A 21,691-nucleotide genomic window follows, 5' to 3' on the forward strand; every position below is an offset into this window, starting at 1 on the left:
GTTCCATCTGGTCACCGACTGAACTTTCTTTTTTTTCTTTTATTATTAATCCCTCCACCACCACCACCCCTTTTCAGAGGACATCATTATTTTTAATTGCCAAGTCCAAATACATTACATTGAGGTGAAGCCACTCCGTATTTACTTTTTCTAAATATTACAACTCACTATAAGCTATTTTACTACGCCTATGTTTTAGTGACCATGACCATGACCAGCCAGAAGTCATGGTGGGTTTGCTGACACACAGCAGCTTGCATCCTCTCGTCTCTGCTCGTTCACCAGTCGCGGTTCTCAGCTTGGTGGAAGTGTGCCCGTGGTGTTGGGGAGCACGCCAGGCCGGGTGATGGTGGACACCGTGTCCACCAGGGCTTGGCAGGGGTGCCCGTCGAGTTGGCAGTGAAGGTAGAGCTCCTCTGATTGGCCCAGCCGGGCTACTCGGAACTGTTCTTGGTGGAGGAGGGAGTCTTTGGGCCGTGGTCTCCTCACTGGCCCGCCCCTCTTCCGTTGGCTTCTTCTGTGGCTTTGGCCTGCCGTACCTGAGAATCATATGCGTGATTCTTACGAGATAATCAATGTTATTCGCTTCATCCGTGAATTGTCATAATGTTTTGGCCCATTGCCATATGAAGAGGTTACACTTGGATACTTGGAAACTGAGAAAGTTCTACAAGAACCAATGGTTTGCTTACCCTCGAATATATCGCAGGCCTTAAAGACATGTGTCATTCTTAGGAGATAATTCACTTCATCTGTGAATTGTCAATTTTTGGCTCACTGGTGTATATCTCCATTCTATATCTCCATTTATCGCCATTCTCTAAATAATTTTCTCCTCAATGGGCCATTTGTTTCTCTGTCTCATTGCCATTATTCCGGCTGTCAAAAGGAAGGAAGGAATAGATGAGAGGTGTGTGAGCAACTGTCTGGGCTTAAAGCAAGCAGTGAAACTAACATGTACTGTAACATTATGCCACAATTATGCCACTGTCACAAAATGACTAACATTTGACTGATAATTCCTGCTCCAGCTTTAAAGCAATTTAGCAATAGCTACTTCAAATTATATAGCTAAAATAATACCTTTGGCAAGGTAACTATTCAGCTAGTAAGTAAGTTTGCTTTGTGGCAGCTGACATGCCATTATATTGTAAATAAGTATTAATACATCTCCCAAATGAATGCAATGTAAAATCCCTCCAGTAAAACACGCATGCTTACCATTCCTGATTTATATAAACGAATTCAACCAATTGTGTTGCCAACTTCTGATTTCTGTAAAAGTAAGATTTACAGCCTACTCTTGATGCCAATGGAGTTTTGAATGAGGACTGCTTAAAGCAGAAGCAAGAGTACTTGCAGGGGCTTTTTTGTGTGTTAGAATTACATACCAGTCAGTGGGGTGCATCCCCACACTCCAGTGTCTATCAGGCCTGCTGGATCCAGGCGTGGAGCTGCATCTCCTCCAGGGTGGGCTGGTCCTCTTTCTGGAACCACTCAATTGGCAAGTATTCGGGGGGGCACTGATCAAAACACAAAGGAGGGAGTCTTTGGGCGGTGGTCTCCTCACTGGCCCGCCCCTCTTCCGTTGGCTTCTTCTGTGGCTTTGGCCTGCCGTACCTGAGAATCATATGTGTGATTCTTACGAGATAATCAATGTTATTCGCTTCATCCGTGAATTGTCATAATGTTTTGGCTCCTTGCCATATGAAGAGGTTACACTTGGAAACTGAGAAAGCTCTACAAGAACCAATGGTTCGCTTAGCCTCGAATATATCGCAGACCTTAAAATGTGTCATTCTTAGGAGATAATCAACGTTATTCACTTCATCTGTGAATTGTCATAATTTTTTGCCTTACTGGTGTATATCTCCATTCTATATCTCCATTTATCGCCATTCTCTAAATAATTTTCTCCTCAATGGGCCATTTGTTTCTCTGTCTCATTGCCATTATTCCGGCTGTCAAAAGGAAGGAAGGAATAGATGAGAGGTGTGTGAGCATCTGTCTGGACTTAAAGCAAGCAGTGAAACTAACATGTACTGTAATATTATGCCATAATTTTGTAAAATTATTCAACATTTAACTGATAATTCCTGCTACAGCTTTAAAGCAAGTTAGCAAGAGCTACTTCAAATTATATAGCTAAAATAATACCTTTGGCAAGGTAACTATTCAGCTAGTCAAGTAAGTTTGCCATTGCCATTATATTGTGAATAAGTATTAACACATCTCCCAAATGAATGCAATGTAAAATCCCTCCAGTAAAACATGCATGCTTACCATTCCTGATTTATATAAATGAATTCAACCAATTGTGTTGCCAACAAAAATAAGATTTACAGCCTACTCTTGATGCCAATTGAGTTTTGAATGAGGACTGCTTAAAGCAGAAGCAAGCGTACTTGCAGGGGCTTTTTTGTGTGTTAGAATTACATACCAGTCAGTGGGGTACATCCCCACACTCCAGTGTCTATCAGGCCTGCTGGATCCAGGCGTGGAGCTGCATCTCCTCCAGGGTGGGCTGGTCCTCTTTCTGGAAACACTCAGTTGGCAAGTATTCGGGGGGCCCTGATCAAGACACAACAAAAACCAGGACGGTGTACAGTCTGGCAGGTAAAAATTTAGTCTATCAGGATATGAAGAGGTCACGCTTAGATACTCAGAAAGTTCCGGTGACAGGACGAGGGCCAGGTAGCTGCGTCTTCATCGTCTGGTGTAGTGGTGTTGTGCCAGCCGGGGGTATCGGCGAGTGCGCTGTTTGGGCTGCTGGATCGGCCAATTCCCTACCAGGGGCATGCTGGTGTCCGATCTCAGCAAGCCCCTGGTATGGAAGCCTCGGCCCGTTTGTGCCCTCGGGCAAGTCCGGGAAGGCAATGCTCGCTTACCAGAGAGCCCGACTTTGACAAGGCACAAGTTGTGAATAATATTGAGATTCATCTCTCTTCATACAAAACATTATGACCGGTCACAAATAACTTTGATTATCTCTAACAAAAGGGAACATCAAGGTCTGGGATATTTTAAAAGGTAAGTGAACAGTCGTTTCTCGTAATCGCTGTGTTGGATGCAAGAGAAATGGACAGGTGTAAAAGACCTGAGCAACTTTGACAGGGGCAAAATAGTTATGAGGAGATGACTGGTTCAGAGCATCTCCAAAACGGCAAGGCTTGTCTGGTGCTTCTGGTCAGCAGTGGTGAGTACCTTCCGACAGTGGTCCGAGGAGGGACAAACCACAAACCAGCAACCTAAGGCTCATCGATGTGCGATGGCAATGAAGGCTATCCCGTCTGGTCTGAGCCGTGAGGAATGTGTCACAACACACTGCATCACACCCTGCTGCGTATGGGGCTGCGTCGCTGCAGACTGGTCAGAGTGCCCATGCTAACCCCTGTCCACCGTCAAAAGCGCCTACAATGGGCACGCGAGCATCGGAACTGGACCTTGGAGCAATGGAAGAAGGCTGCCTGGTCCGAGGAGTCCCATTCTCTTTCACCTCATGTATCCACATGGTACGTGTTCACCGTTTACCTGGTGTCATCTCTTCCCCAGGTAACCGGTGAATGCACATCTGACCATCCACATGATGTAATAGAAAATGGGACTCATCAGACCAGGCAACCTTCTTCCATTGCTTCAAGGTCCAGTTCCGATTCTCGCATGCCCATTGTTGGTGCTTTCAAAGGTGGACAGGGGCTAGCATGGGCTGGTCTGTGGCTACACAGCCCCATGCGCAGCAGCTATCCCATCTGGTCCGAACCAAGAGAAGGGTTACTGTGGCATAATTCACAGAATATTTGTGTCACACATTCGTACGTAACCATCATTAAAATTCTGCCATAGTAGCCCTTCTGTCGGTTTGGACCAGAAGGGATAGCCTTCGTTGCCCTTGCACATTGATGAGCCTTGGACGACCAACCGGTCTGTGGTTTGTCTCTCCTCTGACCACTGTCGGTAGGAACTTGCCACTGCTGACTGGGAGCACCGCAAAGCCTTGCCATTTTGGAGATGCCCCGACCCAGTTGTCTGGCTATAATGATTTGGCCCTTGTCAAAGTCTCTCGGGTCTTTATGTCTGCCCATTTCTCACGCATCCAACCCAGTGACTACAAGAACCAACGGTTCACTCTAATATATCGAAGTCCTTCTCACAAGATAATCAATGTAACTCGTCAATTCCCTACCAGGGGCATGCTGGTGTCCGATCTCAGCACGCCCCTGGTATGGAAGCCTCGGCCCGTCTGTGCCCTCGGGCGAGTCCGGGAAGGCAATGCTCGCTTCCCGGAGAGCCCGACTTTGACAAGGCAAGGGTTGTGAATAATATTGAGATTCATCTCTCTTCATACAAAATATTATGACCGGTCACAAATAACTTTGATTATCTCTAACAAAAGGGAACATCAAGGTCTGGGATATTTTAAAAGGTAAGTGAACAGTCGTTTCTCGTAATCACTGTGTTGGATGCAAGAGAAATGGACAGGTGTAAAAGACCTGAGCAACTTTGACAGGGGCAAAATAGTTATGAGGAGATGACTGGGTCAGAGCATCTCCAAAACGGCAAGGCTTGTCTGGTGCTTCTGGTCAGCAGTGGTGAGTACCTTCCGACAGTGGTCCGAGGAGGGACAAACCACAAACCAGCAACCTAAGGCTCATCGATGTGCGATGGCAATGAAGGCTATCCCGTCTGGTCTGAGCCGTGAGGAATGTGTCACAACACACTGCATCACACCCTGCTGCGTATGGGGCTGCGTCGCTGCAGACTGGTCAGAGTGCCCATGCTAACCCCTGTCCACCGTCAAAAGCGCCTACAATGGGCACGCGAGCATCGGAACTGGAACTTGGAGCAATGGAAGAAGGCTGCCTGGTCCGATGAGTCCCATTCTCTTTCACCTCATGTATCCACATGGTACGTGTTCACCGTTTACCTGGTGTCATCTCTTCCCCAGGTAACCGGTGAATGCACATCCGACCATCCACATGATGTAATAGAAAATGGGACTCATCAGACCAGACAACCTTCTTCCATTGCTTCAAGGTCCAGTTCCGATTCTCGCATGCCCATTGTTGGTGCTTTCAAAGGTGGACAGGGGCTAGCATGGGCTGGTCTGTAGCTACACAGCCCCATGCGCAGCAGCTATCCCATCTGGTCCGAACCAAAAGAAGGGTTACTGTGGCATAATTCACAGAATATTTGTGTCGCACATTCGTACGTAACCATCATTAAAATTCTGCCATAGTAGCCCTTCTGGCGGTTTGGACCAGAAGGGATAGCCTTCGTTGCCCTTGCACATTGATGAGCCTTGGACGACCAACCGGTCTGTGGTTTGTCTCTCCTCTGACCACTGTCGGTAGGTACTTGCCACTGCTGACTGGGAGCACCGCAAAGCCTTGCCATTTTGGAGATGCCCCGACCCAGTTGTCTGGCTATAATGATTTGGCCCTTGTCAAAGTCTCTCGGGTCTTTATGTCTGCCTATTTCTCACGCATCCAACCCAGTGACTACGAGAACCAACGGTTCACTCTAATATATCGCAGACCTTCTCACAAGATAATCAATGTTACTCGCCAATTCCCTACCAGGGGCATGCTGGTGTCCGATCTCAGCACGCCCCTGGTATGGAAGCCTCGGCCCGTTTGTGCCCTCGGGCGAGTCCGGGAAGGCAATGCTCGCTTCCCAGAGAGCCCGACTTTGACAAGGCACAAGTTGTGAATAATATTGAGATTCATCTCTCTTCATACAAAACATTATGACCGGTCACAAATAACTTTGATTATCTCTAACAAAAGGGAACATCAAGGTCTGGGATATTTTAAAAGGCAAGTGAACAGTCGTTTCTCGTAATCGCTGTGTTGGATGCAAGAGAAATGGACAGGTGTAAAAGACCTGAGCAACTTTGACAGGGGCAAAATACTTACGAGCAGATGACTGGGTCAGAGCATCTCCAAAACGGCAAGGCTTGTCTGGTGCTCCTGGTCAGCAGTGGTGAGTACCTTCCGACAGTGGTCCGAGGAGGGACAAACCACAAACCAGCAACCTAAGGCTCATCGATGTGCGATGGCAATGAAGGCTATCCCGTCTGGTCTGAGCCGTGAGGAATGTGTCACAACACACTGCATCACACCCTGCTGCGTATGGGGCTGCGTCGCTGCAGACTGGTCAGAGTGCCCATGCTAACCCCTTTCCACCGTCAAAAGCGCCTACAATGGGCACGCGAGCATCGGAACTGGAACTTGGAGCAATGGAAGAAGGCTGCCTGGTCCGATGAGTCCCATTCTCTTTCACCTCATGTATCCACATGGTACGTGTTCACCGTTTACCTGGTGTCATCTCTTCCCCAGGTAACCGGTGAATGCACATCCGACCATCCACATGATGTAATAGAAAATGGGACTCATCAGACCAGACAACCTTCTTCCATTGCTTCAAGGTCCAGTTCCGATTCTCGCATGCCCATTGTTGGTGCTTTCAAAGGTGGACAGGGGCTAGCATGGGCTGGTCTGTAGCTACACAGCCCCATGCGCAGCAGCTATCCCATCTGGTCCGAACCAAGAGAAGGGTTACTGTGGCATAATTCACAGAATATTTGTGTCGCACATTCGTACGTAACCATCATTAAAATTCTGCCATAGTAGCCCTTCTGTCGGTTTGGACCAGAAGGGATAGCCTTCGTTGCCCTTGCACATTGATGAGCCTTGGACGACCAACCGGTCTGTGGTTTGTCTCTCCTCTGACCACTGTCGGTAGGTACTTGCCACTGCTGACTGGGAGCACCGCAAAGCCTTGCCATTTTGGAGATGCCCCGACCCAGTTGTCTGGCTATAATGATTTGGCCCTTGTCAAGGTCTCTCGGGTCTTTATGTCTGCCTATTTCTCACGCATCCAACCCAGTGACTACGAGAACCAACGGTTCACTCTAATATATCGCAGACCTTCTCACAAGATAATCAATGTTACTCGCCAATTCCCTACCAGGGGCATGCTGGTGTCCGATCTCAGCACGCCCCTGGTATGGAAGCCTCGGCCCGTTTGTGCCCTCGGGCGAGTCCGGGAAGGCAATGCTCGCTTCCCAGAGAGCCCGACTTTGACAAGGCACAAGTTGTGAATAATATTGAGATTCATCTCTCTTCATACAAAACATTATGACCGGTCACAAATAACTTTGATTATCTCTAACAAAAGGGAACATCAAGGTCTGGGATATTTTAAAAGGTAAGTGAACAGTCGTTTCTCGTAATCGCTGTGTTGGATGCAAGAGAAATGGACAGGTGTAAAAGACCTGAGCAACTTTGACAGGGGCAAAATACTAACGAGCAGATGACTGGGTCAGAGCATCTCCAAAACGGCAAGGCTTGTCTGGTGCTCCTGGTCAGCAGTGGTGAGTACCTTCCGACAGTGGTCCGAGGAGGGACAAACCACAAACCAGCAACCTAAGGCTCATCGATGTGCGATGGCAATGAAGGCTATCCCGTCTGGTCTGAGCCGTGAGGAATGTGTCACAACACACTGCATCACACCCTGCTGCGTATGGGGCTGCGTCGCTGCAGACTGGTCAGAGTGCCCATGCTAACCCCTGTCCACCGTCAAAAGGGCCTACAATGGGCACGCGAGCATCGGAACTGGAACTTGGAGCAATGGAAGAAGGCTGCCTGGTCCGATGAGTCCCATTCTCTTTCACCTCATGTATCCACATGGTACGTGTTCACCGTTTACCTGGTGTCATCTCTTCCCCAGGTAACCGGTGAATGCACATCCGACCATCCACATGATGTAATAGAAAATGGGACTCATCAGACCAGACAACCTTCTTCCATTGCTTCAAGGTCCAGTTCCGATTCTCGCATGCCCATTGTTGGTGCTTTCAAAGGTGGACAGGGGCTAGCATGGGCTGGTCTGTAGCTACACAGCCCCATGCGCAGCAGCTATCCCATCTGGTCCGAACCAAGAGAAGGGTTACTGTGGCATAATTCACAGAATATTTGTGTCGCACATTCGTACGTAACCATCATTAAAATTCTGCCATAGTAGCCCTTCTGTCGGTTTGGACCAGAAGGGATAGCCTTCGTTGCCCTTGCACATTGATGAGCCTTGGACGACCAAGTGGCTGTGGTTTGTCTCTCCTCTGACCACTGTCGGTAGGTACTTGCCACTGCTGACTGGGAGCACCGCAAAGCCTTGCCATTTTGGAGATGCCCCGACCCAGTTGTCTGGCTATAATGATTTGGCCCTTGTCAAAGTCTCTCAGGTCTTTATGTCTGCCCATTTCTCACGCATCCAACACAGTGACTACGAGAACCAACGGTTCACTCTAATATATCGCAGACCTTCTCACAAGATAATCAATGTTATTCACCTCATCTGTGAATTGTCATGTTTTAGCTCATTAATCTCCATTCTATATCTTCATTTATCTCCATTCTATATCTCCTTTTTTCTCCATTCTATCTACATTTTATATCTATACTTATCTCCATTCTCAAAATAATTTTCTCCTCAATGGGTCATTCGTTTCTCGGTGTCATTGCCATTATTCCGGCTGTCAAAAGGAAGGAATAGATGAAAGGTGTGTGAGCATCTATCTGGGCTAAAAGCAAGCAGTGAAACTAACATGTACTGTAACATTATGCCACAATTATGCCACTGTCACAAAATGACTAACATCTGACTGATAATTCCTGCTCCAAGCTTTAAAGCAAGTCAGCAATAGGGACTTAAAATTACATAGCTACCATAATACCTTTGGCAAGGTAGCTATTCAGCTCGTAAAATAAGTTTGCTTTGTGGCCAACTAACATGCCATTTTATTGTAAATAAGTACTCCCAAAGAATGCAATGTAGTATGCCTCCAGTAAAACAGGCATGCTTGCCATTCCTAATTTATATAAATAAATTCAACCAATTGCCTACTCTTGATGCCAATGGAGTTTTGAATGAGGACTGCTTAAAGCAGAAGCAAGCGTACTTGTCGAGTCTTTTTGGGTATTAGAAGTGTTTCAGGATCCAGGGGTGGAGTTGCAGCTGCTCCAGGGTGGGTCGGTCTCTTGCCTGGGGCCTCAGGCAACAGCAAATGAAGTCCTTGATTTCTATTAGGGAAACGCAGATAAAGTATGACTGGACAGAGGAAACAGAGGGTGTGTTGAAATGCAGCTCCTTCCTGACCTCCTGGCTCCTCACCTGGTGACAGCCCGGCACTGATCTCCACATGTCGCATTCCCTTGCTGGTGTACGAAGTGAAGGGATCGCCGCCGCAAACGAGGTTATACAGGGTTACGCCCACTGACCACACAGTCCCAGGGCCTGCAAGGAACTTCTCTTTCTGGAACCACTCAATTGGCAAGTATTCGGGGGTCCCTGATAAACAGACACAACAAAAATCAGGACGGCGTACAGTTTGCTAGGTAAAAAATGAGTCCTGTCAGGATATAAAGAGGTCACACTTGGATAGTTAGCTAAGATGGCTGCTAAGATGCTTGCGCTTCCTACAACCTTCCTACAACCCTCATCAGACTTGGAGGACTGAAGACTGTCGGTTGTAGGAAGCGCAAGCATCTTAGCAGCCTATGTTTCTAACTAACCAAGTGTGACCTCTTTATATCCTGACAGGACTCATCACTAAGACACCGGGTGGTCTAGTACAATGTGCAATGAAAATAAGGTTGATTCAGATTCTGCCTCCATTTACTGACCAGAGAAGTCAGTGTAGGCGGTGTTCTTCAGCGGGTCTCCACACCCGAAGTCGATCAGTTTGATTTCCTTGGTGTCCGTCTGGATCAAGATGTTCTCGGGCTTCACGTCCCGGTGCACCACTCCTTGGTCTTCACAGTGCTGCAGCGCGCCCAGCAGCTGACTGGTAACATTGCGCGCCTCGTCCTCATCCAGGACGCCCCCCTGATCCTGGCGGTATGTGAACAGATCCTTGCAGGGGTTGGGGCGCTCCATTGCCATTACATAAGACGCAGGTCTATCGAACCAGTTGTACAGTTTCAAGATGTTGGGATGACCTGATAGTTTGTTAACCATTTCAAATAGTCCGACTTCCTTGGGCTTGGACAATTTCTTCCTAGGCTGTGGAGAGACGTCAAGCAGTTTTGGTGAGAGCCTTGCCAAATTAGCACATAACATGAAATGGTGAGTTTTTTTATTTCCAGTTTTTTGGAACGTTAGTCAATGTTAATGCTATAACACATAGTTACGTACATTATTTTTATTCTGCATTGTCTCTGGTTACAGCCCCATAACTCATGGAAGAGGTACTTACGTGCATTTCCTCTTCATCTTTCAGAACATATTTAAGGGCCACCTGATGAAAACACATGTGAGATATATTTGATAGCAAACACAGCATGTTCTGTTAGGTGAATGCCTTAAAGTTGGGTAAAATCAGTTTTGATTTCACATTTGATAATAATAAGCATAGATAAATCAATAGTCATGAGATATAATCGTAATCAGAGTTTGTGATCATAGAAAAGGTTTTTTACGGGAAGTCCATCGGATATGCGGGTCCCTGCATAGACCGAGCCAAAGCCTCCACGCCCCAGCAATTTTCCTTTTTTATAGACCCTGTTGACGGATTCTAAAATAAAGCAGGTAGACACCAGTTATTCAGAGCATGGTATGTAGGTCTAACTGTATTGCACATAAAACCACATGATAGGCAGCAGCATTCTCAAATATTCTCAAAGCCTTGACTTTGGGGAAAAAGGAGGTCTCTCTTTACATTCTTAAATATCAGTATTTGCAGATTCCTGCTTTATGAAAACAGGTCATTCAAAATGTGCCAATTAGATTAAAACTGTTATAAAATGCATGTTAGTCTATATAGTCCAAAGTCCACAATTTTAATGGATAATATAATAATGCATTCATGATTTGTTTAATAAGTACAAATCAATGAGGTTGTATCAGATGATGCCTATTAGAAAGCAATCTTGCTGATCTGCTCAGTGTTACTATCCTAACCTTTCTGTGGGCTCTTCTTAGATCTGGGGGTTTTGTCTCCGTAGGCCTGGACAGTATCTTGACCGCGCTTTCTCTTGTTGAGTGGTTCCTCCGCAGTGGGAGAAGTTGGCTCCTGCTCTGGCTTTGTTTCCTCAACTCTCCTCTCTGGTTAAAAAGGACGTGCAAGCATAAGAATACAGTCTGAATGTACCTTCAGTTCAGAATGTACATGTTAGTTTCACAGAGAGGAGAGCACCACTGTTCACTGTTCAAAAGGGGGAGGCTAGGACACAGCAATAGAAGAAGAGCACTGCCTACAGATCCTGAAAACATTTGAAAACATTGCATGATATGGAATGTTTTTAATAGGCATAAAATCATCGGTTCATGTTTAAATATGGATTGGTATGGATTTTTTGTTTGTATGGTTGATGATTTGATTGCAATATGATTTGTTCAGGAATAAAATGTTGTTTTTTGTTTTTATTGCGAGGTACATTTGTTTTTATTATGGCTATTGTTTTAAAGACCAAAATAAATAGATAAGTAAAAAAACATGCAGTTTAATTGAGCAGCACAGAATAAAATCAGTGTTGAAATTAGTGTTTTTTCCCCCAATCAAACTTCCAAGAAACAGCTGTTCCCAACATTATGTTGGATGTTGCATCAATATTGAAGGAATCTGCAGAAAATGCCAATTTTTGCAAAATCTTGACTCAGCATCAATGTGAACGACACAATTTCCTAAGAACAGCAAATTAAGTGAGGCAAAACTAATTTCTGAACATTTTCTACAGTCATTATCTGCAGAAAATATTCAGAATATGCAGAACAGTATAACAGTATAATTTCTCTAATGAAAGTGGCAATCACCATAAAATGATTAAGGCACCCTGTCTGCGATCCGGTCCATACACACCATGTGCACTTTCTGAAAACTTGCTGCTTCAGAAGATTTGTGTTAGTGCGAGGAGAATGAATGTTTCAAAGGATATCTTTCATGATATTACGTTAAACTGAGGAAAAATATTTTTCCTGACTGTTTGGGAAAGAAACTAGACTACAGCTGTGTTGTTTGTTTTGTTGTCATGCTAACCTCGAAGATTGTAGGGATCACGTCTTGAGAAGTCCAAGTTATCACCATCGTTCTTCTGCTCAGGACGGCAATCGTCTGAGGCTGGACGGAAGAAAAAACACAGTCTGAATCTGTTAGCGTCCTCTTGTTCAGTTTTCTAGATTCATTGTAGGCCTATTTTTTCTCCTCAAAGCAAAGTTTTATCTCAGGCTAGAAATATAATTAATTACACAAGTGATGTAATTGCATGTGATCAATAAAATACCATGTATTGCAATTCGTATCAGAGCTGATGAATATCTATGTATGTGCTAACTAATTGCAGTTTATGCTTTAGAAGGCTAAAAGCTTACAATGTGAATTCTATATGGTGTAGGCCTAATAAAGCTTGAATTCTTCAATTCTATATTGCTAAGGAAGCCTAGGTCTTACATGCTAATTTCCTTTTTGGCATTGTTCCGTTCAATGAAAATACCCAACAAATGAAATTGTGTTATGCTTCTTTGGGATATTTTGTTTTGGAATAATTTCTTATATAGATTATTTCTTCAGTCTAGAATGCTTGTTCTGTGACGTGACAAAACATGTACAAATCAGCATGACGTCATAACACTTGCTTCTAGGTGGATAACGGCTCTGGCTCTGCTGCCTACTGATGTTCAGGAAAATGAATAGCAGGCAGTGTTTTCCGTGTCATTTAACCAAGTCAATGTTGGAATATAAAAATAATTGTGAAAACTGAACGAAATTGTTTCATTTATATGATTTATACGTCTAACTGGCTGAAGTAACGTTGACGTTAGCTGTCAGCGCCCCCTAACGTTGTAGCTAACGTTAGCTAGCCAACGTCGTTAACATGAATAACCAGTGCAAACTAGCTAGCAAGCGTTATTGGAAACCCTACAATAACGTTACCACTAAAACTAACAACAGGCAAGGTCGGATTTAACGTATCATCCAGTGTTTACCGCCTGGTGTTTATTAGCTAATGTTAGCTGCCAACAACATGAGCAAGTTCCGGTTGTCCCCCCCGACCGCCCCCGCCCCCGCCCCCGCCCCCGATGTTCCTTACACTTTGAAACTTATGTCAGCGTCTCTGTGCCAGCTGTCATTGACTGTGCCAAGCACCTGTCAAATCTGAGACCGCCCTGTAAACGGACTGTAGGATCTGAGTTATCCTCGTTAAAGGGAAGACAATTCAGCGCTCTAGGCAAAATAGGAATATGCCTCCCCCTACGTTAAACTTTTTAAGAGGAAAAAAAGGCAATTTATCACATATTGACCACTATTTTTGACTTAAGACAGGTGTAATGAATCAATACCGTTGACTCACCATTTAAAAGAGCACCTTTCTTGCTTTGGCTGCTGCGAACTCTTCAATTATCTTGGAGTAATCCAATTTGCGACAGATTTGGTGCTCAATTGAAATTTCGGCCAATCAATTCAAACGATCTTGTAACATGTCGATTGCAGATAGTACGTTTGAGATGGGAAAGTTAACAATAAGCGCAGATCAAAACTAAGATGTGGGTAACGTTACTCCAAAATATTTTCCCGATAGATGTACCTAAGCATCTCAATTCCATACCAAAGCTCTGGCACTGTTTTTATTTCTAAACTCAGATCTGTATCAGTGTCCCAAATTTCCTTTGCAAGATGCGGTTTACATCCTTGGTGCTGCAGAGAAACAAAATCGACTAAAGCTGCATCAACCTGGGGGAGAAAAACGTGTCGCTTGTAGTTCTCTTTTGGTAGTATTGCTGGGCCATCATCTGACAAACATTGTCCTTTTTCACTGGCAAACACTACGGATTATTCGTTGATTTGGTGCTATCTTCGGCTGCTGGCACCGCGGGCTCCTGTGATTGCGGTTGCAGAATACTCTCCTCGTCGTCGGCTTCGTCTTTCCATCACTGTGCTCTTTATCCGAAGCTAGGCTAGTCACTGCTGTACTAGAACTAGCTAGCCTATGGTTAGCTTCTTGAGCACTATCGGAACCTTTCTGAAAAGTATTTTTTAATTTTGGGCAGCTTCCCAAGTTTTCCACTTTGCTTGTGCAGGCTTTCTATATTCAGCACCACTAGGGCTTTAAACATATCATTTTGATGGCCCTTACCACTGTTCAGAGTAGGAAAATGTTCATTAAATTCCCATCGATTATTCAATGATGTGATCTAAATTTTTCCAAAGGTCGTCATGGTGCGGCGCCCCTTGCGCCACCCGGTAGTTAACTGTTTCTGGTTTCTACTCAGCTCTGGTTCAGTCGATTTTGAAGTAGGCTAACATTACCTCGTTCCGCCACTGAGTGGCCACCCGGAAGTATCTTCGCGACCTTTGTTTACAAACGTTCAGATTTTTGGCATCTAAAACAGGGGGGGGCATTCCATTTCTGCAGCCCTAATCTTTGGAACAGAGCTGTCACAGCTTGCATGTCTTTCTCGGTCAGGAATGCTGTCTGTTCTGGCCCCGCGGTGGTGGAATGACCTTCCTGTGGGTGTCAGAACAGCAGAGTCTTTGACCACTTTCAAGCGCGGACTGAAAACTCACCTCTTCAGGCTGCACCTTTCCCTCCCTTCCCTTACCACTGTAATTAGTCATGTGTAAGCTATATGTTATAATTGCACTTATGTCTAATTATTTTAGTATTCAGGGTATTCTAGCTGCTAAACATGGTATGTTAGTTGGAAAGTTGATGTACTATTCAAGGGTCAAGTTTTATCTATGTGATCACTCTAGGACTTGGATCTGTACTTTCCCCTAGGGTCTTCAACGCACTTGTCCCTGGTTCTGATTTGCACTTCGTTGGATGTCACTCTGGATGAGAGCGTCTGCTAAATGACTGTAATGTCATGTAATGACTGTGGGGTTCTACATCTGTAGTACTTTTTCAAGATTTACCTTTTTAGCATTGCTTTCCATATTGTTTTGAAATAATTGTACTCTTCTTAAATTATTTTATTAATTTGACCTGATTTTTATCTTCTTTATTTGTATTTTTGTGTTCAGCACATTGTGTTGCAAATTTGTATGAAATGTGCTCTGTAAATAAAGCCTGGTTGATTGTTCGATGTATTTGGCATACTTCTGACAGTATGACTGGTATGAATGCAGCCATTACTGTATTTTTGAAAGAGATATGATTCCAGCAGTTTACAACACAGTGTTGCAAAGCTACTTGACATAGCTAGTCATAGCAAAATAGTTAATTGCTTGGTGAGTGAGCTTCCGTCATTGTTTCTGATGGTGAACACGGGAGCGAATCAAGGAAATAAATCCTGCATTGTCTCCCTTTAAGTTCATTTTTGGAATCGGAACTGCCCCTTTAATAAACTGCAATACACCCGGTAACCACTGGAGTTTGTGAGTTTCTGGGGAAATCCACCCCGGGTTTAATATTAATATCATGTCCTGTGAACCACGTAGACACATGTTCAAGCTATCTAGATAATTACCCGAAACATACCCTTAAAATATATCAAAATGAAATGATTTGGTTGCTGCTGATAGCCCCAGTTTTCTTGGTCCTGGAACTAGATTAAGTTGTCTTGTATGTCAGCAGTCTTATGCGTTCACTTAAATGCTAGTCAAGTTATTTTCATAGTCACTGTCATGTGTATGGTGATCTCGAATAATACTCTGTAAAAATACACATTAAACACTGCTGTCCAGTTTCCATGGATTTCTTTTCTGTATGGAAAGGGATAGGGTGTTATTTGCAGCTTTACCTGATTGTGGGCAAATTGATATACTTGGGTTCTTTCTGTTGGGACTTTCTGAACTCATTGAGGTGATGTTATCATTTTGTTTGTTTACCTTTGGTATCTGGTAACAGTGGATTACTCAAATAATCATCTTTGAGAGTACTTCACATTTTATATTTAAAATGTCGACATGCATTTACCATCTGTAATACATGTAGGTCTATGTAGTGTATGTGTGTCACATTTGAACAAACTAGCACAATCTGCATTTAGGAGACTAAACTGTAGTAATGTACGCTGTTTCATATTTTGTTGCCAATTCCAGGTTAAAGATGGGAGGACACAAAAAGAGTCACAAGAAGGAAGGAAGAACACAGGACATGCCAGTCTCTTTAAGGAGGCTGGCCAGAGAGAGGCAGAACTACGGAAGCAAAGGGTGAGACACATCTTGTTTTACCCACTGGCCTTAAGATGTCTAGACTTTGTATCAGCCTTTTAAAGTAAATGGTATGTGCTGCTAGCAGTAGCTGTGCTATTTTGTTTGTTGTTAAAATACAGTAGGATTGTTTGTATGAGCAGAACATTGACACATTGACACATTTTGAGCACCTTGTTGAATACATGGCATGTTTTTCGTTGAGTCTGTAATGTTATTGCATGTAGTGCTAAAATGTATCTAATATATTTTCTGTGTTGAATATGCCTTTTTTCTGCATTATTGTAAATGCTGGTATTGTGTATTATTGTTCTATCAGCTTGAAAACCTCCAGGAGCAACAGATGGCGTCACGTGAAAGAGAGCGACAGAGCGAATTCGAGAAGAAGGTAATTGGCCAGCTAGGTGCTAAAAGCTGTGTTTAAAATGCTATTTTACTATATGAGTCCAATCTAACGTAAACCTAGATGTGCTTGAAACTGACTGGGAGCTTACATCTAGTTCCTGGTTGGCATACGACTATGTTAATATTCTCCTGTTTCACTAGACATGATTGCATTGCTCTTCTGCTGCATTTCAGAGTTTTGGGTTTATATTGCAGGAAAATGAGATGCAGAATTTGGAAAAACATGTCAATTTTGAAAATGAAAACTCAAGGAAGGCGTACTACAGGGAATTTAAGAAGGTATGGGGACTATAATATAAGTGAATATGTGTCTGTGCTGTGACTGGGTGAAGAGTTTTGCACATATACTGTGTATCGGCATGTCTTTCAGAAATGTTGTTGGCAATCTAGGTTAAAGTAATGAAAATGCCAAGCTTGCACAGGAAAATAGTATATAATTCTGCCTGTGATATCGGAAGTAAACGGCAAACCTTTGCTGTGCCCTAACAATGTATTTAATTTAAATTTAATTTAAAGTGAGGTCATTTTCAGAACCTTTGAAATGGATGTGTGAATGCATCACCAGTAATGTGCAGTTGGACAGTGTTATGGTTAGTAACGCCAGCGTTTTTGTCCAGGTGATTGAAAGGGCAGACGTTATTCTGGAGGTTCTGGATGCACGTGACCCTCTGGGCTGCCGATGTCCACAGGTGGAGCAGGCAGTGGTTCAGAGTGGCACCAACAAAAAAATAGTTCTGGTGCTAAACAAGATTGGTGAGTAAGATACAAATCAGGATAGGGACATCTGGGGTACCATTAATTATTTTCTTTCTTTGATAATTGGTTTTTAATAGGGGTATACATTTCTCTAATAACCAGAATGATTACTTATTTACTTTATTTATTGATTGACTGATTGATTTGTTTATTGATGTTTTCAACTCCCTCGGCTGTACCAAGATCTGGTTTCAAAGGAGATTGTAGAAAAGTGGATAAAGTACCTTCGGAACGAGTTCCCTACTGTGGCCTTCAAAGCCTCCACTCAGCAACAGAACAGAAACCTGGTGAGCATGAACGAGCATGCCCTGAACCCAAAATGACCAATTATGACTATGTAGCAACCTCATAATTATCTTATGTCCTATGTGTGCGACATCATCAGTCAGAACTGTTGTAAGAGGGCGATATCAAAGAGAGCGTGGGTCCAGTTCGGTTAGTCCGGGTTCCTATTCAGTTTGATGACATCACAGACCCCTCCCCCTTGCAGAAGCGCAGCAGTGTGCCCATAACGCAGGCCTCCTCTGAGCTCCTGGGCAGCAGTGCGTGTGTGGGGGCCGACCTCCTGATGAAACTCCTGGGGAATTACTGCCGCAACCTCGACATCAAGACCACCATCACCGTGGGTGTGGTGGGTGAGTACAGCCTCGCTGGGTTTCCATGTCAACACCTAGAGAGTACTGTTCACACAGTTCTCACAATTTCACACAGTTTTCACAATTTTCTGTATTACTAGTTTTTCATTTGAATACCATCAGAGTACTCTATTGCAGTCTTTCTCCATATTATTTTTAGTGTCTTCTGAAACTGTGAACCATCTCTAATCCATATAGATTTTTTACATCCCATATTGTTCTTGTGTGTGTGCAAGTTGATTGAATTTTAAGGAATTTAAATAAATGGAAATCAAGACAATGAATAAAAAAACTCTTCTTTTTGATAAAACCATTTTGGTGAGGCTGTCTTATTAACTCTGGCTGTGTTTCCCTCAGGCTTCCCCAATGTGGGAAAGAGCAGTCTGATCAACAGTCTGAAGCGTGCTCGCGCTTGCAGTGTGGGAGCCACACCAGGTGTTACCAGGTAAGCCGTGAAATTTACCAGCACTGCAAGAATACAAAAACAAGTCAGTCTTAAAGGTAGAATAGGTGATTGTACCTTTAATAAGTATCTTAGTCTTGTATTTTCAGACTTAAATCTTATTTCTAAGACATTTGTTTTACTAAATTAGACTTTTTTGCAGTGTGCTGTATCTTCAGCTTTACATGAGAGTGATTGACATTTGTATAAGGCAATATGATGAGTTAGGCGGCACGGATGGTGCAGTGGGTAGCACTGCCACCTCACAGCAAGGAGGTCCTGGGTTCGAATCCCCGTCGGCTGGGGCCTCTCTGTGCGGAGTTTGCATGTTCTCCCCGTGTCTGCGTGGGTTTCCTCCGGGTACTCCGGTTTCCTCCCACAGTCCAAAGACATGCAGGTTAGGCTGATTGGAGAGTCTAAATTGCCCGTAGGTATGAGTGTGTGAGTGAATGGTGTGTGTGCCCTGCGATGGACTGGCGACCTGTCCAGGGTGTATTCCTGCCTTTCGCCCAATGTATGCTGGGATAGGCTCCAGCCCCCCTGCGACCCTGTTCAGGATAAGCGGGTTCAGATAATGGATGGATGGATGGAATATGATGATTTAGTCATGGAGCAGGGCTAATCAGGTGTAATGTTCTTGCAGGCACCTTCAGGAGGTACACCTGGACAAGCACATCAAGCTTCTGGACTGCCCAGGTATCGTCATGGCGACCTCCACGTCAGACGCAGGGATGATCCTGCGGAACTGCATGAAGATCGAACAGCTGGTGGACCCCATGGAGCCAGTGGCAGCCATCCTCAGACGCTGCAACAGGAATGAGGTACTTAGTGGATGCTCTTGGTGTGACCCTCAGTGACACTGTATAGGAGTTACTGTGGAGTACGGGTGTAACGATTCACTATGTTATGTATGGTTTTTGGGTCCCAGTTTGAATCCATCCTCTGCTTTACTGCTACAAAACAAAATTAAATTAGTGTTGTAACTAACCAAAAATGGGTGCACACCAGTGGAGGCTCCTCCATAGAGGTGGAGGAGGCCTGGCCTCCCCAATAATTTGAAAGAATAGAGAGATTTAAAAAAAACAATAAATATATTTATTTTATTTATTTATTTTAACAAAAAACGCATTTTTTATATTCATATTATTTTAGTTTTGTTCATAAATCTAAATTTTCCCATGGCTAAAACCCAATATTGCAATTGTAAAGCAACAGGCCAGATTTCCCTATCAGTTTGTATTAAGGGAGGCCAGGCCTCCCCTAGGAAATTAGCTTTTCACAGAAGTCAATGTCATGCATTTTTTTTCATGCCAATATGTGATTGGCCAGATCACTGAAAATGGGTGGGCAACGGAGGCCTGGCCTCACCATGCATTGTGTCCGGGGCTGAAAGATTGACATTTTGTTCGTCCAATCACATGCTACTGGTTCATTTGGAATCAACTATCCTTTCCTTTCCTATTCAACACAGAAGCCATTTTGAGAATTCGCTAGTCACTTCAGTCAAACAAACACTCACCATAGTGGCTACGAGTGTCCTATCAACTTGTGCTTTTCAGGAAATTTAGAGAACACCCCTGGCTATCATCCCTGGAGTTTATAGCTCATTTGGCAAAACACTTTTGCTTAAAACTACCTTGGAAGTCGGCGAGATTCTAGCGCAATTTGAGCTCTTGGGCTGGAGATATGCAGATTCCAGATACTAGGGAGTGAGAATGACATTCAATAGGTCATGTTAGACACCATTTGGGATTTATTGAACAGTTTTATTTTTAATGTAGTCCATTTCGTTTTATTACAAGTCAATTTAATAATCTTCCAAATCAAATTACCGAATTGTTGCTCTGTGAGGAAATTCACTCTAAATACGAATAGAGTGCTGCCCTCTAGTGGATAATGTTAACGTTAGATAAAGCCAACTGGAACCATATTTTTACATATTTTATATTAAATATATTGAATAAAACTACATATGATAAAGAAAGTGTTATCTTATCTTTTTTATATGCTAAACTTGATTAAATTGGTGATTACATGTTGAAGCTGTAGAAGAATGAAAAATGTAAGCTAAACAAAATTGTTTTTAACTACATAATTAAAATTCCTGCCTTTTACACATGTTCACTTGGCATTTATATTACATCCAAATGTCATTTCTCAGCTTAATTATCAGGCAGGCTCATAGACTTACAGCAATGTCATTTCTTCAGGAAGGCACAAGGCTAAGCTCTGCACAATGAATTTCATCAGCCAGAACTTTCTGACTGTAGCTTACACTCCAAATAGTATGCCTTTGGCCAGCACAAAGACAGATAAGAGAACAGGGAACATTCCATCGCGAGTGAAGTGAGCAAGCGGAAAAAAATGGCCTCCTCAATTCTGGAAGTCACCAGCCTCCACTGGTGCACACATACACTATGCCGGTTTTGAAATCTGTCCTATATGTGATAGGTAGCCCATTAGAGGCTAATAGAGACCAGATCTCCAAAATGTCTCCTCCTCTTGGCATTATTCCTGCCACATTACATAAACAGGCCACCTCCTGGCTGTGTCAGGAAAAAACATCAACAATGGCACTAAACTGTCCTGCTAATTGTCCACCTGTCTGCTTATAAACTTACAACTTCTGTTCCTCTTTGCCAGTGTAGTTTGTTTGTGTTTGGGATGTTGTAATAATTTTTGACACTAACTTTTAATTTCTTTATATAGTAAATTATTAGGAAGATGACTTTTGATGGCCCCCCCTTTTTTGTCAATAACTACTTAAGTTGCACTGGCCAATAATTGGGTCAGAGTGGGTTTCTTTGTATTCATTCAGTTTTCATTTGCAGTGAAATGTTCCATCTGGTCACCGACTGACAAGTATTCCACCACCACCCCTTTTCAGAGGACATCATTATTTTTAATTGCCAAGTCCAAATACATTACATTGAGGTGAAGCCACTCCGTATTTACTTTTTCTAAATATTACAACTCACTATAAGCTATTTTACTACGCCTATGTTTTAGTGACCATGACCATGACCAGCCAGAAGTCATGGTGGGTTTGCTGACGCACAGCAGCTTGCATCCTCTCGTCTCTGCTCGTTCACCAGTCGCCGTTCTCAGCTTGGTGGAAGTGTGCCCGTGGTGTTGGGGAGCACGCCAGGCCGGGTGATGGTGGACACCGTGTCCACCAGGGCTTGGCAGGGGTGCCCGTCGAGTTGGCAGTGAAGGTAGAGCTCCTCTGATTGGCCCAGCCGGGCTACTCGGAACTGTTCTTGGTGGAGGAGGGAGTCTTTGGGCCGTGGTCTCCTCACTGGC

The 21,691-nt window shown here is 43.8% G+C and overlaps 2 protein-coding genes across 4 annotated transcripts; one reads left to right on the top strand and one right to left on the bottom strand.

The window, feature by feature from the left end:
* Positions 1 to 308: 308 nt before the first annotated feature.
* Positions 309 to 11,033, bottom strand: LOC133109720 (serine/threonine-protein kinase pim-3-like). Of its 3 annotated transcripts, XM_061219238.1 has the most exons (10): positions 10,960 to 11,033; positions 10,479 to 10,573; positions 10,256 to 10,297; positions 9,684 to 10,062; positions 9,172 to 9,348; positions 8,960 to 9,080; positions 2,441 to 2,571; positions 1,392 to 1,620; positions 693 to 879; positions 309 to 539 (listed from the first exon to the last, which is right to left on the bottom strand). In XM_061219238.1, the coding sequence occupies exons 3-6, from the start codon at positions 10,259 to 10,261 to the stop codon at positions 8,980 to 8,982; spliced, it is 663 nt and encodes a 220-aa protein (XP_061075222.1). In that variant the 5' UTR covers positions 10,262 to 10,297; positions 10,479 to 10,573; positions 10,960 to 11,033; the 3' UTR covers positions 309 to 539; positions 693 to 879; positions 1,392 to 1,620; positions 2,441 to 2,571; positions 8,960 to 8,979. The 3 variants fall into 3 exon arrangements, with proteins under 3 accessions (XP_061075222.1, XP_061075220.1, XP_061075221.1); XM_061219236.1 differs by lacking the exons at positions 10,479 to 10,573; positions 10,960 to 11,033 and having other exon boundaries at positions 10,256 to 10,329; XM_061219237.1 differs by lacking the exons at positions 309 to 539; positions 693 to 879; positions 1,392 to 1,620; ... (1 more) ...; positions 10,479 to 10,573; positions 10,960 to 11,033 and adding an exon at positions 8,497 to 8,533 and having other exon boundaries at positions 10,256 to 10,329.
* Positions 11,034 to 13,019: 1,986 nt separating this feature from the next.
* Positions 13,020 to 21,601, top strand: LOC133109419 (guanine nucleotide-binding protein-like 3-like protein). Its single transcript, XM_061218743.1, has 9 exons — positions 13,020 to 13,130; positions 16,470 to 16,538; positions 16,751 to 16,834; positions 17,173 to 17,308; positions 17,495 to 17,598; positions 17,802 to 17,946; positions 18,304 to 18,391; positions 19,032 to 19,209; positions 21,497 to 21,601. The coding sequence occupies exons 1-9, from the start codon at positions 13,020 to 13,022 to the stop codon at positions 21,599 to 21,601; spliced, it is 1,020 nt and encodes a 339-aa protein (XP_061074727.1).
* Positions 21,602 to 21,691: the final 90 nt, after the last annotated feature.

Source organism: Conger conger, chromosome 14, assembly GCF_963514075.1.
Source record: "Conger conger chromosome 14, fConCon1.1, whole genome shotgun sequence".
NCBI lineage: Eukaryota > Metazoa > Chordata > Actinopteri > Anguilliformes > Congridae > Conger > Conger conger.